At 44.0% G+C, this 16,962-nt stretch overlaps 1 protein-coding gene across 1 annotated transcript; it reads right to left on the reverse strand.

Moving 5' to 3' along the window:
* Positions 1-2,500: 2,500 nt before the first annotated feature.
* On the reverse strand, positions 2,501-15,875 carry gprc6a (G protein-coupled receptor, class C, group 6, member A). The gene is made up of 6 exons (XM_074652526.1): positions 15,029-15,875; positions 10,833-11,109; positions 8,523-9,323; positions 6,477-6,692; positions 5,364-5,487; positions 2,501-4,875 (listed from the first exon to the last, which is right to left on the reverse strand). The coding sequence occupies exons 1-6, from the start codon at positions 15,229-15,231 to the stop codon at positions 3,842-3,844; spliced, it is 2,655 nt and encodes an 884-aa protein (XP_074508627.1). The 5' UTR covers positions 15,232-15,875; the 3' UTR covers positions 2,501-3,841.
* Positions 15,876-16,962: the final 1,087 nt, after the last annotated feature.

Raw genomic sequence — 16,962 nt, forward strand, 5'->3', positions numbered from 1 at the left:
ATAGTGCTACAGGCTCACTGCGAATATCACTTGATTCTGTTTCACCTCTAAAAAAGAAGTTAATTAAACAAAGGAAGTCATATATATTATGATTTGACGCTATATAAAAACTAGAACGGCACTCAGAGAGCGCAGGCCTCTGCCAAGGTGCGTGACTTTAAAAACAGATCACAGCTCACAGCTGGCGGTACCGTGAGGTGGCCGGCTTGTTATTAACACGGTGTGTTTCCGTGTAGCGTATCGGGGAATGCCTCTCTCATTCAGCAGCTTTGTCATGTCTGTATAACGTTACACTATGTTGTCTCTCATTCCGTCATCTACCGCTTTGTTCTTTCTCACCGCGGACGGCCAGCAGCTCCCGCACACACATCCACACACGTACAGTATCTCTCTGCTCTCAGAAGGGAGAAGTGCATCATCAACGCGTCATCAGTTACACGGCGCATGTGTTATACCAAGAGGTCTAAATATTGTTGCTGATCGGAATTCATAAAAAAATTCCTGAACACCAAAATCTAATGGATTGTTCATTGTGCCACACCCGACCCCTCCAAACAATTTCATTCAAATTCATCGCGGACTTTTGGAGTAATCCTGCTAACAGACAGACAGACAGACAGACTGACACCGGTGAAAACATAACCTCCTTCAACGCCAAGGGCCTTGAATTGAATTGAACAGAGGATTTATTCAAACAAAAGAATGGAAAATCCCAACACGGAAACTCGTGCCATAAACATTTCACCTCTGCTGTACTGTCCTCTCTAAACTTTTGTTGATTGTGAAACGTAATTATATCCTTGAGTATCGGCGTCGGCTCATCATATCCAGTTACAGCGTGGCATTCTTTCCTCGGAGCAGGCTGGAGTATACATTCCTCAAGTTTCTGTTGAGGTCTTATTCTGCCTGCAGTCATTAAATAACGGGTCTAGGGGGGGCTTTCTTTGTGCAACATATTGAGACACAGTGTCATTTTAGCTCTGTGGTTCTTTCTTTCTTATAAACACACACTCACTAAAAGAACAAGGATAGCGACACACTGAAAAAAGGGTTTAAGGTTTGCTGGAGCGCCATCTAATATTTAAAGGTATCATGGTTTCCTTCGCCCTTCCTATCTTTTTTTCATGTTTTCTTGCACAGCCAGACTGACAAGTTCAACGCGGGGGATTTTCAGTGTGTGGGATGAAACTCGATGACGAGCAGCACCTGAGGCTGTTTACCCTCTCGACGGGCGCACTACAGTTATTTTCATGAAATGGATTAACTGTCTTGAATGTAATTTTAAGCTGTGTAGTGTATGAACAGCTTATAAACAGCAGATACAAGTTTTCAGGCACCGTGTTGAAACATCCCCAGGTCTGGATCTTATTTTCCGTTTCTTACAGTGAGCTAACTTATCGTCTTTCTCCAGCTGCCACCTAGAGATCATTACCACTAAGCGTTTAAAAACTGCTGTAAAATCTGTGTCTGATTGATAGTGAAATAGAAAACTCAGAAATCAATTAAACATTTAACACACATTTCCTCCAAACACATTTAGAATGTTTACGTATAAAACTGAAATGTTGTACAGTTGTGATGTAACAGGCCCCGCTGTAAGGGAGAAATGATTAAGCAGAGAAAGCTTGCTGCCGTTCGTCTGGTCGGTCTTGCCGGAATGACCAACTTGCGATGGCTCTGTTGTCCGAAACTCTCCCTTTACTGTGAACACTCAGCAAAACAGTCCCTTTGGGGCAAGCTCTCTGCCTGTCCTTTACTGCCCTCAGCTGTCTGTAGTGGTAAACACACCTACATAAACCCTACATAACACATTTAAATCCATCGCAGACTTTTGGAATAATCCTGCAAACAAACCAACAAACCTCCTTCCTAAGAGGTAATAACTAATTACAGATAAAACTTACATATAGGACACCATTCCAATCAAAACCAACACCACCACAGCAAACAAATTAGAGGCTGCCATTCAGAAGAACCTGCTGTGATCTGGAGGACAGATAGCTCTGCATCCACTTCAAAGCAGGTGAATTAAAACCACAGCATTTAAATCGAGAGAGAACGGTCAAGCACATCAAAAGCAGCAACTCTGTGATGGCAGGTGTATTGCTCAGGACCCGAGGAAGTGCAGTGTCGAGTGTGAAGTTGTTTGTATGAGCTGTTCTCTAGAAAGCTGCAAGCAGCAACACCACAGGTCATTTAGGCTGTTCTAAACAGGCATATTTCTCCCACATTGTCCCCTCTTGTGAAATCTGTTAAAGTCAAAGCCACTGGGAGTGATAATTACATGTGATTTGCTGAAATACACCAATTAGAGGATCAAGAATCCAGGTGGTTTCTGGCTCGTGTTGCCATGACTTCCGTGTATACATGTAAGTAAATCTGGGCTTTTTGTTTTTTTTGTTTTTTTTAGTAAATCCATCATTATGAAGGCAAATGGAACATTAGCAGGAAATACGTCTGATTCCTTACCACTGAATACACAAAAATGGAGGCTCAGACCTTGTAAATGTATAATCTTTATAATAAAAACGTGCAAAATGTAGAATTCAATATTAGGGATGGAACGGTTCAGGTTCGCTGGTCACGGTTCGGGACGTGTATGAATTGTTTGGTTCATTCAAAATAAGTCATGAGGCCGATTGTTTATTTTTTCATGTAGAGTTACGCTCCGGTTTATTGTCACATTAGAAATCAAGGCCTATTGAAGGAGGCTGGGACGCAGGCGGACATGGGTGTTGATGTATGGGGTTTAACACATGCGCGGTGTAACTGAAGCTGCCGTCGTGCGTTGCTATTGGCTCAATTTCGGCGAGTGCAGACCAGATTTTACTGCGCATGTGTTGATGAAGCGTCACCCAGCCCCCTTCTCAGGATAAAGTGGCGAGTGCGGCTGTCAGTAAGTTAAGGAAATGGCGAGTAGACACGATAAAGTGCAGTTAGAGGATCCACCAGCATCGTTTGGCTCTTTAGTGTTACAAATGAAAATGATGGAATAAGTGGTTGATAAAACGGCGACTGTGTGTAAGCACTGTGCAACACGTGTGGTTGATGCTAGCGGCAGCACTTCGGGTGAAAGAGCAGTGGTGCCTTCTCCCTGCAGCATTTAAACAGCCTCTACATGCAGACTCAGACAAGGCAAAAAACGTAACTAAAGCATCGGGGAGGTTTAAAGTGAAAGATATGCAGCCTTATGCAGTCGCGGAGGACGCTGGATTTCAGCATATGATTAACGTAATGCTACTTGAGCCGCACTATATTTCCTCTCGCTGACACTTAAGCAACACAGTAATTCCAGCAGCACAATCCCTGTAATGTGTTTTATATTTATTCCTTATTTTAAAATAACACAGTGGCACATAAATCCATCCGTATTCCTCAAAATACTGCACTTTTTGAGTGGAAAAACTAATCTTTCAATTAAGAGTTGATAATCAGGGAATTGAGACATATGTTATACTGTTGTTGTTGTTTTTTAGTATAGTTCTGGTTGAGCTCAATTTATGTTGATGGCCTTAGTCTATAATTACATCATATTTATATGAAAATAACAAAGCTGCTTTTTTTGTTTGCACTAATTACTGTAGAAGATTTATTCTTTCAATTAAGATTTGACGATGAAGAAGTGTTTATGTTCCTTATGTAAGCCATACTTTTGTTAAGGCAAACATTTGTAAACGTTTTTTTGCCAAATAAATGAAAAGCATGTTGAAATCAGAACATGACCTCCTCGCTGTAACAGAAATGTACCGAACCGAACCGAAAACCGTGATATGAACCGAACCGTTCCACCCCTATTCAATATGCATGATTTCTGCCAACCCTTGTTGATCACATATAATGTTTAAAAGCTGCTTCTTCTTCTGAGGCTGTGTCGTCTAACTGAACCTCTGTGCAAACTAGTTGTAGAACCAGTAGAGCTGGTCGTGTCAGTGCTGTCTGACACCGCAGACACAGAGATGGAACCTTTGGTTCTGTTGGAGTATTCATACAGATTCTTCTTGAAAGCAGTCTTGGTGTTTTGTTCCTTCTTAAAAAGGATTATGTAACACTTTGGGAAGAAATGACAGCTGAGGATGCCGTAGTTGGAGATGAGAATGACCACCATCTCCACAGCCTGCAGGTACACTCCTGTGGTGCTGACGTAGACGGGAACAAAGAGCATCCAGGAGATGAGGTAAAGTAGCATGCTGAAGGTGATGAACTTTGCTTCGTTGTACTGCTGTGGCAGTTTGCGTCCTTTGTAGGCACAGATGAAACACACTAAAGCCAGAACGGCTATGTAGCCCAGCATCACCCCGAAGGCCAAATATGAGCCCTCATGACAGTAGTGCAGCACAGTGGTTGGATTGTTGGTGGTGTCTTTAAATGGGTTTTTGATGACCAGCCAGCAGATGCAGGTAGCTACCTGTAAGGCCACACAGATGCTGACGACGACGTAAGGCTGGTAGAGCCTCCGCAGAACCAACTGCAACCCGGGGTCGAGCCGGAAGGCGAGCAGGATCTGCAGGGTCTTGACCAGGATGCAGGAGACACACAGGGTGAAGCTGATGCCGAAGAGCACCTGTCGAGCGTTACACTGGTAATCGTTGGGCTGGCCTACAAACAGCACGGCACTGATGTTACTGATGACCAGAGAGAACAGGATAACCTGGCTAAGTGGCCCTCCGGCAGCCTTCACAACAGGAGTGTCGCGCTGATGCAGAAACAGAGCCGACACCAGCAGAGCCAGGAGGATGCCGAGGGCGGAGAAAGTCAGGAGCACCACGGCGAAGCCATCCTGCCAGGAGAAGAAGATGTTGGCTTTGGCAGTACAGTTGGAGCTGCCTTCAGGAGACCACTCTTTTTCTATGTCACAGCTCAGACACTGGTCCATATCTGCAGGGATGAAGCACAAGCACAGGTACAGAATAAAACAATCACACACAGGCAAAGATTGGACTCAAAGTTTTGTTGTTGTTGGTGAAAGTCATGTGAGTGTTGTTAGTAGAGTCACATGAAGTGGTAACTGCCTGGCTTACAGTCTTCACAGACAACTCCAGTAGGACAGGCTTATCCCGATTCATTGATTGAATATGTTTGTAACAGGCAGAGGATGATGTGTACTTGGGGTAGGTACGAGATCACATTTAGCACTTCACCACAGGAAGGAGGAGTTCCTTGGATGAAAAGGAGCTGTACAGCTGGAAAAGAGAGGTGTGACTCACCTGGATTTCTGTGCATGTACCATCAGCACAAAGAGTTGATTATTATAAAAAATTCTAATTGTATGATCACCTAAAACACACCTTAATGCCAGGTGAAAATGGGGTTCATGTCAACAAATGGAGTCATTGTGCATGTGTGTATGGAGGGGGCTGTCTTGCCTGTGCTATTAGAGTAGTGGTTCGCCGTACAGTTGATGCACTCGTAACAACAAGTGTGTTGACCCTCCGTCGTTTTCTTGAACTCTCCAGGGACGCAGGCTTTGGAGCATTTTGAGATGATGTCCTGAGGAACGCAGGGAGAGACCATAATCACATTATTGTTTTTGGCTTATTTTTGTTGTATTTTAAAGGGACTGTTTGTAACTTCTTACACGTATAAAACATTGCGGGTCGGTGTCCCATGGTCGCTCGCGTGTGGCTACGCTGTTCAGACTCAGACTCCAACACAAACTACACGGAAGCACCAAAACCGTAAAGTTCTATCTAGTGAAGCCCGTCTGTTAAACAGTGTTGGCCGCGGTCGGAGGACGCGGGGGAGACCGTAGCTTTGGTCTCCAGGGCCGGAGTCTCTGCTGTACTCTGCTCCTCTGCCTGCCTCCACTCACACACCGCGCTCCACTCTCACGTGCATGCTGCTCACTCCACACTGCAGAAGAGTTAGTTTAGCTCTGAGAATATCTAGTGAATGTTCAGTGGACATTTGCGCAGAAATAACTGCTGCAGCTCCTCCAGACCAACAGAGGTTTCCCGTGTCTTGTGAAGTGACGGGGCTCCACAGAGAGAAACGTTATCGTCTCCGACCAAAGCTCCGGTGTCTCCCCCGTTCCCTCCGGCCGCGGTCGGGAGGCTGAGGCAGGAAAAGTCAACACTAGGATCAGCATTGATTCATGGAGAGACCTTCGTCTGGTCAGCTAACATTACTGCCAAGCAGCTGAAATATAGAGTGATATTGTGCTTTTAGCTGACGTGTGTCGCCTCACTGTTTTGAGCGATGCTCGTTCATGTCTATGTAGAGCGAGCGCGAGCAACAGGACGCTGACTCTCGTTGACTTAACAGCCACAGGTGTCGCTGTTAACAAGACATTTCTGATTCTTACTAACAGTCCCTTTAAATGTATTACTGCATTCTGTACAACGTACAAAAATACTGTTTATTAAAACTGAGATACTGTTAATGGTCTGAATGTTTTTAGTAAACACACACTGCAGTATGTGTGTGTGGGTCTCTGTGTGTGTGTATATATACAGAATGACAGCTGAATGAGGGCCTACCTTCAGGTCCCGGAGCTGTTGGGTGGTGCTGTGGTTGGTGTTGGTGAAGCTTTTATTGTGTGGGTGATACTCAGCAACAACTTCGTGGACACGGATGTTCCCTCCGTCTGACCTCCACATTGTCACATCATAGCCCAGGTTGATGTCTCCTCTTTTGTCGAACTTGTAGCTCTTTTCTCTGAGTTTAAACGGCCTTATCCGCAGAGCTTTCAGCACCTACAGGACCCGAGGCATTTCATCATCAGCCACTGTCTAGGATAAGTCAATTAAACCCCTCTATTTGCAGGGACATACTGTTTTGTATTTCCTGTATGCATAACTATTAGGGGTGTAATGGTTAATATATACTACATCGATTTATATTCCTACCATCCAACTACATCGATAGGTACTCGGCAAGCTGTGCCTTTACGGGAGACGTATATCGATATTTAATCGATTTGAAACGCAAAAATTCTATTGAATCGATACTAAGGATTTGCACCTTTTATTTAAGGACGACAAACGTTATATGAAACTGTTTTTTTTAGCACTTTTATTAGTAAAGAAATGTTAAACGTTACTTGCGAGCTCCACTCTCTGCAGCGCGAGCACACATCCATGGCGTGCATGCAGACGAACGGCACACTGGACTTCTCGCTCTCTCAACCGGTATCGGTGTGGAGGGAGACGGACATCGGTCTGCGTGAGCTGCCGGTGCATAATAAGTTGATATATATTGTTATTTGAGTCGAATATTGTTTTTCTTGGTAATTTTATATGTGTGAGGAAAATGTTGATATTCCCAACGGCCTCGTCTTTCTCCTCTGTCATTATCTCTCTATTTCCTGCATTATGTTACCCACTTGCTAGCTTGCTAAATCGTTAGCCTCTGTGGCTTTCAGACACCGACAGGAACGTTAATATTGCCGTTGCCTAGCAGCGGTGTTCTCACGACTTTGAACGCCGAGCATATCGTGTACGCAACTTCCCATCTCGTAAACATGATAAACACAACCCCATTTGAAGGCACCAAATGTCACATTGTCATGGCTTACTGAGACATTGAATTGAACAGAAGCATTCTTGATGTTATCAGTAACACTTGTGCTTTCCCTACTGTGACAGGTCACTGTGTCTGCTGGGAAAACGGACTACCATCACGAGAGAAAATGATTTTTTGAGGCAGACAGGAGTGTGAACTGTCTGAAATGTCTTTCACAGTTTAAAAAATTGGTATTAAACATGTTGGTGTTCTCTCTCTGTTTGAGTCTGTTCAGGATCAGGCTTACTGATCCATTCACGCTGCATCTGACTGTCCCTGTGACCCTTAATTGGGTCTCTTTTATTTGAAAATCCACTTTATGCAGTGAAGATCTTTATTTGAAAATCTTTGTTTTTGATCTTTATTTTTATTTTGCCGCCATAAGAAACACAAATTTCCTTTGTGTTTCTACTAGAACATGTTTTCATGCTGTAATGTTAAAAAACACTTTATTTTCCTCATACTGTCTGCCTGAATATACCTGTATTTACCCTCTGTCTGAAACGCTCCGTTTTAGTGCGTTTCAGCGTAATTGCGTTGCTAGGCAACAGTTTGGGTCCATGTTTACTTCCTGTCAGCTGATGTTATTAACATACACTGCAGCAGGAAATAAACTGTGAGTAAAACCGTGTAATGGTCTAAATATTGTATATTTGTGACATCACTAATGGACAGAAATCCTAACGGCTTGTTTCAAACGCACAATTTTTGAATACGGACTGTGTGTATTTCTCCGTATATTGAGCGTTTTGATAGTTTAACAGTATTTATAAAGCACTTAAACCTGCTTTATAATATAAAATACCTGAAAATCACACTTTTTAAAATATGGGACCTTTAAGTTACCCATGTTCTTCCCTCTGGACTTGTGGACTGAGCCCTCATAGAATTTATATAAGAGATGGACTTTAAGACGGATATGGTTTCTAGTTCCTGACCCTGTAACCCATTAACTCATTTGGACCATATAAATACAACACAAGAGCAAACACACACAAACACACACTCATGCATGTGAATACCTCCCAGGGTCGCACTGCGCCGGATGCTTTGCAGTCTCTGCTCCTGCAGATAGACGCCACAGCTTGAGCAATGGCGCTCACAGCCATCTCAACACTCAAGATACTGGTAGGATGAGTGTGTCCTCTCAGCGTCTTCGCAGCTTCAGACACCAGCTCAGCCTCTCCGTAATATTTACTCGCATTCAGATGCTTGTAGAACTCCTGCATGAAGGTGTTATTCCTTGTGTAGTCACGTCCAGCTGCCTCCAGTCTGCTCAGGTACTCGCTGAATGACGACAGGTCTCCACTTTTGAAGGTGAAGCCCACAATGTGTCCGATGTCCTCCAGAGTTAGGTTTCCTGGCACAAAGCTGGCGGAGGACCAGTTGTCACTGGCCAACCAGACTCTACTCATCGACATATTCTGTCCTGCTCTCTGCATCTCATCCCGAAGCTCGTGGTAAAGGTACATCATGTGAGCCGGCTTGGCAAACGACACGATCACCTGTACCTTGGGATTCTCGTAGATGGTCCTGGCAGTCTGCTTGATGGCGGAGTGGACGCCCGGGCTGGTTACAGATTGCGGTAGGATTGATTTGAAGGCCACACAGATCCCTTTTTCAGAAGCCTGAGACACAAAGTGGTCGAGAGCCGATTTGCCGTAATTTCCATCGGTGGTAACTATTCCCACCCAGTTCCAGCCGTAGGTGCTGAGCAGACTGACCATGGCAGCTGTCTGATACTCGTCATTAGGAATGGTCCTCATGAAGGCAGGGAAGCGGGTCTTATCACTCAGAATGACAGCGGTTGATGAATAACTGATCTGGAAAAAAGAAACGCATTTATGTTATTTTCAGAGATGAGTCATTTCCAGTTGAATGTAGTGGCCACTATGAGACACAACGTCCCCGGGTGTGTCAGTAATGTATTATGGAAAACTGATTCTGGATCTGCCATAAATGATACAATCCCATCTCTGCTGACGTCTTGAGTTGTAACTTATGACCTCTCATTGTGACTGGATTTGTTTTAAAGGGACTGTTTGTAAGAATCAGAAATTACTTGTTAACTGTGTTGTTGTTGCTGTTAAGTCAACGAAAGTCAGCGTCCTGTTGCTCGTGCTTGTGCTCGCTCTACATAGACATGAACGAGCATTGATCAAAACAGTGAGGCGACACGCGTCAGCTAAAACCACAATATCACTCTATATTTCAGCTGCTTGGCAGGATCCTTGAGTCCTTTCTGTAAATATTTCAAAAAGTGATGTTTGTGTCTGTATAATGAACAATAATGAATAAAGCATAACAATAATTAATACTGCATTTTCTATATGTTATATGTAGGGATGCACCGATACCAGTATCGGGTATCGGGTCTGATACTGTGCTCATGTACTCGTACTCGCAAAACGGCTCAGATACAACGGCTCCGATACCACTTTACAGTAGCACAACGTTAAGCTCTCGTCACCATCTTTCAGGGGCCTAACGCTCCACCTCCCCGACGGTGCGGGCGAGACGGGCCGGTGGTGCACCCGAACCTGCGGGGCCGGGATCCCACCTCAGCCGGTGCCACGGGTTTTGCTTGCACCCTCTGACTCGCGATTGCGTTAGACTCCTTGGTCCGTGTTTCAAGACGGGTCGGGTGGGTTGCAGACATCGCCACAGATCCCCTGGCGCCTTTTACGTGGGCTGCAGCACTGAAAGCAGGGGGCCCTGTCAATGTGCGGCGAGGTTCGGGCGGGGAGCGCTGTAAAGCTGCGACCGCGAGTCACCTTTGCCCTGAGCTTTTCCAAGCCGACCTAGAGCTGGTCGCGGCGCACCGCCTCGTATGCGGGAGCCTGCCGTGTGTCGCTCACACCCTCCAGCTGGCTGTTAACAAGAGAAGTACTGGTATCGGTACTCGGTATCGGCGAGTACCCGAAATGTAAGGGCTTGTACTCGGTCTGAAAAAAGTGGTATCGGTGCATCCCTAGTTATATGTCAGTACCAAAATAAATGTGTACAGTTCCTAAATGTACACCTCATCACAGGGCCAGAAAGGTTTTCAGTAAAGTGTGACATGTTAACATGCAGGACATTTCCAATAAGACAAAACATTTCATACGTAATACAAGAGGTATTTCCTTCTGTGTGCGCTGTCCCTATTAAAGTTCCACTCTAAGAGGATTCTACTCGTGGTCCCTCACCTTGGAACTGTCCTAACCTGTTTAATTACGCAGTCATGCATCAGCTGACAATTTATTATCATAAAAGATCCGACTGATGTTTGTGATCAGCTGCAGTTGTAAACCTGTGACCGCCAACGCTGTTTCATGTTTCTCACTACTTACTTGAGGAATCATCTTGAGAGTCAGTTGCCTGGCGACGGCGATGGATATTTCAGAGCTAGAGGCCCCTATGACAGCCATGACCGGCTGGCCACAAGTGTCGCAGTCGGCCCGCCGGGTGAAGTCTGCTGTGGCTCTCAGAGCTCTGCCAACATCAGAGCAGGAGTCCAGGATGCGGTAGCCCAGAGTGATGTTAACATCAGTCAGCAGAGGGGATTTATTCATGATCTCTATAGCATTGATCATAGCCAACATCTTCACCAGGCGTCTTGGTTCAAACCTGTGTGAACAGTACAGCGTCATCATCAAACAGTGAATACAGTACAGATGTGATAGACTGGAGAACTGACACGACATTCAAGGATTACTCATCATGACACTGCGAGAAAGATCTGCTATGCTTGGAATGAGCACTTCATCGCCTCCGGTTTGTTTTCATCCTTTCAGGCTGTTCAGCCTTTAAATACTTTGCCTTCCTCAGACATGACTGTTTATTGTCGGCCTATTTTTAGCCCTTTTAATCTTTTTCCCTTCTCTGTTGATGAAGTGATGACATACAAACCTGCAGGTCCTGATAATCTGGAACCATACTTTTAAAACTTCAGGCTGATGATGTTGCTAAAACTTTAACAGGCATCTTTAACTTCACTCTTAACTTACTTTTTATTATTATTATATTATTATTGTTATATTGCTCATAATGAAAAGTTGGCCCACATTTCGCCGCCCTATAGGCAATTGTCTAGTTTGCCTATATGGACGCGCCGGCCCTGGCTGTGACGTATAAGCGTAGAGGCAGCTCTGCGTGGGAGTGTACGTTCAGTCATAGCCTACTTCTTGTCTTGCTTTCGACAACATCAAGTTCAATCTGACAACAGTCGCAGCGGTAAACATTTTGGCTGCAATGGCTGCTCTAAACACCATAAAAAAAACAGAAATTTATATTTTTCGAAAACAGAATCGGGGGCAGAAATGTAACAGAAATGTTTTTCCATTTTCTCTTTTCTTTTTTCCATACTTATCCAAACCTAGAAATTACTTAAAATCAAATTCCATACTTTTCCATACTGCGAGAATTACATTTCTCTTAAAGCTGCAGTAGGCGAGATTAGAGCAAATATGACTAAAAAAAGTTATTTTTATAAAACAGTCGCTATATCATGACAGTAGTACATGAAACAGGTAATCTGAAAAAAATCACGTGCCTCTGGTGTCCTCCGGTGCTCCTAACAGCATACACAGGATTTCACATACCGGAGGAAAACAAGCAGTAAGAGCTGATCTGAGGTCTGCTGTCCAGCTGCTGTCTATGAGAGCCGGCTGTCAATCACTCTGAACTCCGACCAAACGGTGAAACTAGGCAGCGCTGATCAAATATGAATCAATATTCTGTTACTGAAATGCCTATTTCTCTCCTCAAATGTTTTCAGGATCATCTTGTAGTGCACGGTTTAGCTGGAAAATGAGAAAGTTTGTAACGCCGCCGCCATTGTGAAATCTGTCGAAGGAACGCCAAGTACCAGTCACATGACCGGAGCACAGCCAATAGGAACGCTCTCTCTCTCTGAAATGACCTGTGATTGGTCAAAGTCTCCTAGATCTAGAGTCTCTAGATGTTCTAAAGCCTGAAAACAGAGCCATGAGAAGGAGCAGAAGTCTAGTTTTCTCTCAGAACACTTGAATTACAATATGCTGAAAGGTTATTATGGAATTTTTGCCCAATGATGCCACAAATATACTGCCTACTGCCAGTGTTTTATGATATCCCTTTCTTCCCTTTGCTTCCCTTCCCTTTATCATATTATATTATATTTCTCTATTAATTGTATGACCCTAATGTTATGTATATTGTAACTTTATCTCTTATTGTAGTCTTGCTGGGTTCTCTTATTTAATCTTGTACTGGACAAGATTAACTTAACTTAACTTCAGAACTTCAGGTTTTAGTGCTATTGTTATTCCTATTAAAGGATAACTTTTCAACCTGGTCCCTATTTTCCCATGTTTTTGTGTCTAAATGAGTAATGGGGACAACATTTTTTTTAAATTGGTCCAGTATTGAGGGAGAACGCTGCAACCGCCAGCTGCTAAACAGGCTGTAATATAATAACTTGGGGCAACCCGTTATAGCCAGTTTACGTCCACTAAAAGTTCTTGTTGTTGCCACTGACGGGCTCAGATTGTTATTCTAAGTGTCTAAAAACATTTTGGAAAGGACCCTGCAGAGAAATAAAACCTGTTTCGTACCTTTCACTCTGTTTGACATCGTGTCATGTGACTTGTTGTCGAAAGAGACGACAGAGGAAATGCAAGTGAGAGTTGGAGAGAGGAGTTGTTGTTGTCAGAGTTTGTTGTGTTGCAGTACAGAAAGCGTGACTCAGTGTTATCTAAGGGGAGGCCATGTTTTCCCTAGCAGATGAATACGGTCACACCTAGCGGGTGAAGACCGAAAACATCATGTCTGAACCTCTTACCATCTCTAAAGGTGTGCCTCAAGGCTCCATCTTAGGCCCTATTTTGTTCTCCATTTATATTAACGATGTAGCCAAAGCTGCTAGAAATTCCTGGATTCATCTGTATGCTGATGACACCATCATATATTCAGCTGGTCCCTCACTCCACTCTGCTGTGTCCACTCTTCAACAAAGCCTCAACTCCATCCAACAGTCTTTCCACAACCTCCACCTGCTCCTCAACTCCAAAAAGACCAAATGTATGCTGTTTGACCGGAAAAACCTCATCATCCCCAGCCCTCCCAAGATCTACAGTGCTGATGGCTCGGAGCTAGAGTTTGTCAGCTCCTACAAATACCTTGGCTTCTGGTTGGACTCATCTCTCTCATTTAACACACACATCAATAACCTTCTGGCTAAAGTCAAAGCTAGACTGGGTTTCCTGTATCGAAACAAGGCCTCCTTCACACACTCTGCCAAATTCACCCTTGTGAAAATGACCATCCTTCCTCTATTTGACTACGGCGATATAATTTATAAAATGGCATCAAAGACCACCCTCAGAAAACTGGACACACTCCACCACTAAGCAATCCGTTTTGCCACATTTTTTCCGTTTTTCACCCTTCACCACACTTTACAGATTGGTGGATTGGCCCTCCCTTCACACCAGGCGGCTACAACACTGGCTGCTCTTGGTCTACAAATCCATTTTGGGAATGACCCCTCGCTACCTCTCCAATCTTCTGCACATTTCCGACAGCAACCGCCGTTTAAGATCCAGTGACTTCATTAGGCTCATCATTCCAAAAGTCCGTACTGTGTTTGGTCATAACTCCTTTCATTTTGCCGCTGCAAATGACTGGAACTCACTACAAAACACGCTCAAACTAACAGCTCTCACCTCTCTCAACATGTTCAAACAAAAGTTGCAACAAGTCATAGTTGACTGCTGTACTTGCTGACCAGCCCTCACTTCTCTCTCTCTCTTCCATTTTTACAAAGAACATCCAGTAATCCGCCTTTTTTTGTACATAGTGTTTATTAATTTACCTATGCTGTTTTTAGCCATTTTCTCATGTGTTTGTCATACTGTATTGTATCTGTGCTGTTTGTGTCACTTGTGTGGACTGTGCTACTGCCTCTTGGCCAGGTCATCATTGTAAATGAGAATTGGTTCTCAATTGATTTTACCTGGTTAAATAAAGGTCAAATAAAAAAAATAAAAATAAAAATACCGAGCCGGAATTATCGACTTCCAACTTGCAATGGATTGCAGCAACACAAAAACATGGGAAAATAGGGTCCAGGTTGAAAAATACCTAAGTTATTCATATTAATATATGCAATAATATAATAGTCACTGGGGCATATTATAATAATAATAATAATTATTATTATACTACTTTTAATACTTTAAGTACATTTGGTTTCTGTGCTTTTGTTGAATTTTGAATGCAGACTTTTACTTTGATTTCTTATAGAGTATTTTCTTTTAAATTATGAGGTTTTTTTTTTAAATTATACTGTTTCTAATTTAACTTAAGTAAAGGCTCTGATTACTTCTTCCACCACTGAAGAGACAAGGATATGGAATATCATATTATTTTGTCTCCTGGTTACTCATGGGACTAAACTCTGTTCTTAAGATTCTTGAAGCTTAAAGGAGACGTTTTGTGAGTTTGGGTAATTGCACCCAAATAGTCAGGGTAAAAAGTTAAATTGCATTGGGTTGAATGATCTCACCTGATACATGGCTGTGGATGGGGTGCAAATGAGCTGTTCTTTTTGTCTACGTCTCCATGAATGGAAAAGATTCCTCCAATGATGATATCTCCTGGGGCTGTAGCTCCCACCACTCTGGTGTCCTCCTCAGTGGCATGTCCTATTTCCAGAATAATAAGAAAAAGTGTGATGTGCAAATAGATCACAAGAGCAAGCCAGGCCATACTACTGTCTTCCCTGCTGTCCGTCTGTGTTTGGTTTTCTAATCTCTGTTTCCCTCTCCCCTCTCTCCACCCTCTCTCCCTTCTCGGCAGTTGTTCACATCCAGCAGAGTGATACTCTCCTTCTTAAGCGTCTCAATAAAATTCCCCCTTGCTTCCTCTTTCATTACTATTCTCACATTCTCCCCTGCAGCCCTGCCCACTTCCTTATGAGTGACAGCAGGGTGAGTCATTGCTATGAAGAAGCAGCTTTTATCATATTTGTTGTTGATTATGGAACACCACACCTTTCACCAGTTACAACAATGCATGAACACACCCTGCAAACACGCACATACTGCCAACTGTTAATGAAAGCAATTAAAGTTTTATATTAAATTCCGACTGATGACAGGAGCCTTTATGATTTAACTGATGTTAAAGGGAGTGTTTATAACTTCTTACACGTATAAATCATTGTGGGTCGGTGTCCCATGCGCGCTCGCGTTTGGCTACGCTGTTCAGACTCAGACTCCAACACAAACTACACGGAAGCACCAAAACCTCTTGGTTGTATCTAGTGAAGCCCGTCTGTTAAAGAGTGTTGGCCGCGGTCGGAGGACGCGGGGGAGACCGTAGCTTTGGTCTCCAGGACCGGAGGCTCTGCTGTACTCTGCTCCTGCCTGCGTTCACTCACACACCGCGTTCGTTCTCGCTCTTTCGCTCCACCTCTCACGTGCATGCGCGCACACTCCACACTGCAGAAGAGTTAGTTTAGCTCTGAGAATATCTAGTGGACGTTTGTGCAGAAATAACTGCTGCAGCTCCTCCAGACCAACAGAGGTTTCCCGTGTCGTTTCCTGCTGCTGAGTGAATAGACTGTGCACCGGAGCGAGTAACCTTTCGTTGACTTAACGGCCACAGGTGTCGCTGTTAACTAGCAATTTCTGATTCTTACAACAGTCTCTTTAAATTGACATGTCCAGTGCAAGACAGTTCAGGGACTGAGCAGTAGTCGTGATCCATGACATCGATGTGCTGTTCTTGCTCCTCAGCAGGGGGGGCCGGAGTGTGCAAGATTAACTGGTGATATACCCGTGCGTGAGACAGACCCGCTTCTTTGTCACATTGTTTTTGTCGTGTCATTTGAAACATTCCGATCGGAACGGTTTGCGGAAACAGTCAATACGCGGGCGTGAGGCTGTGGTTTACGACGCCAATTTTAGGAGGAGGACAAGATAAGTATGATTGATTTAAGAACTGCTTATACTTTCATACAGCCTGTAAGTGACACATTATCATGACACACGTGACACTAATCCCCCATGCTCTGAACCGAATGCTCAGTGGCCTGAACCCATTCCTTGAATCGATCACTCTTTTGGCAAAAAGCATGAACAATTTTCACCTAATAAGACACAATTTGCAGATCGCATCGACTCTTTTTGCAAACACATTCTCACTCATTAAAACACATTTTGCACTGTGAGGCACTTGTGATTCATATTGGTAATAACACAGGTAGCACAGGTAAAGCACAGGTGTCAGAGCTTCCCCCTCCCCCCCAGGCACGCAAACCTTGGCGTGATATTTGATCCCGCCCTCTCCCTTGACTATTGCAACTCTCTCCTCTGTGGCATCAGCACCACCTCCATCAATAAACTCCAACTGGTCCAGAACGCAGACTCCTAACTCACATCAAATCCTTGCATCACATCACCCCAGTCCTAAAAGACCTCCACTGGCTCCCTGTTT

The sequence above is a fragment of the Sebastes fasciatus genome, chromosome 12, assembly GCF_043250625.1.
Source record: "Sebastes fasciatus isolate fSebFas1 chromosome 12, fSebFas1.pri, whole genome shotgun sequence".
Taxonomy (NCBI): domain Eukaryota; kingdom Metazoa; phylum Chordata; class Actinopteri; order Perciformes; family Sebastidae; genus Sebastes; species Sebastes fasciatus.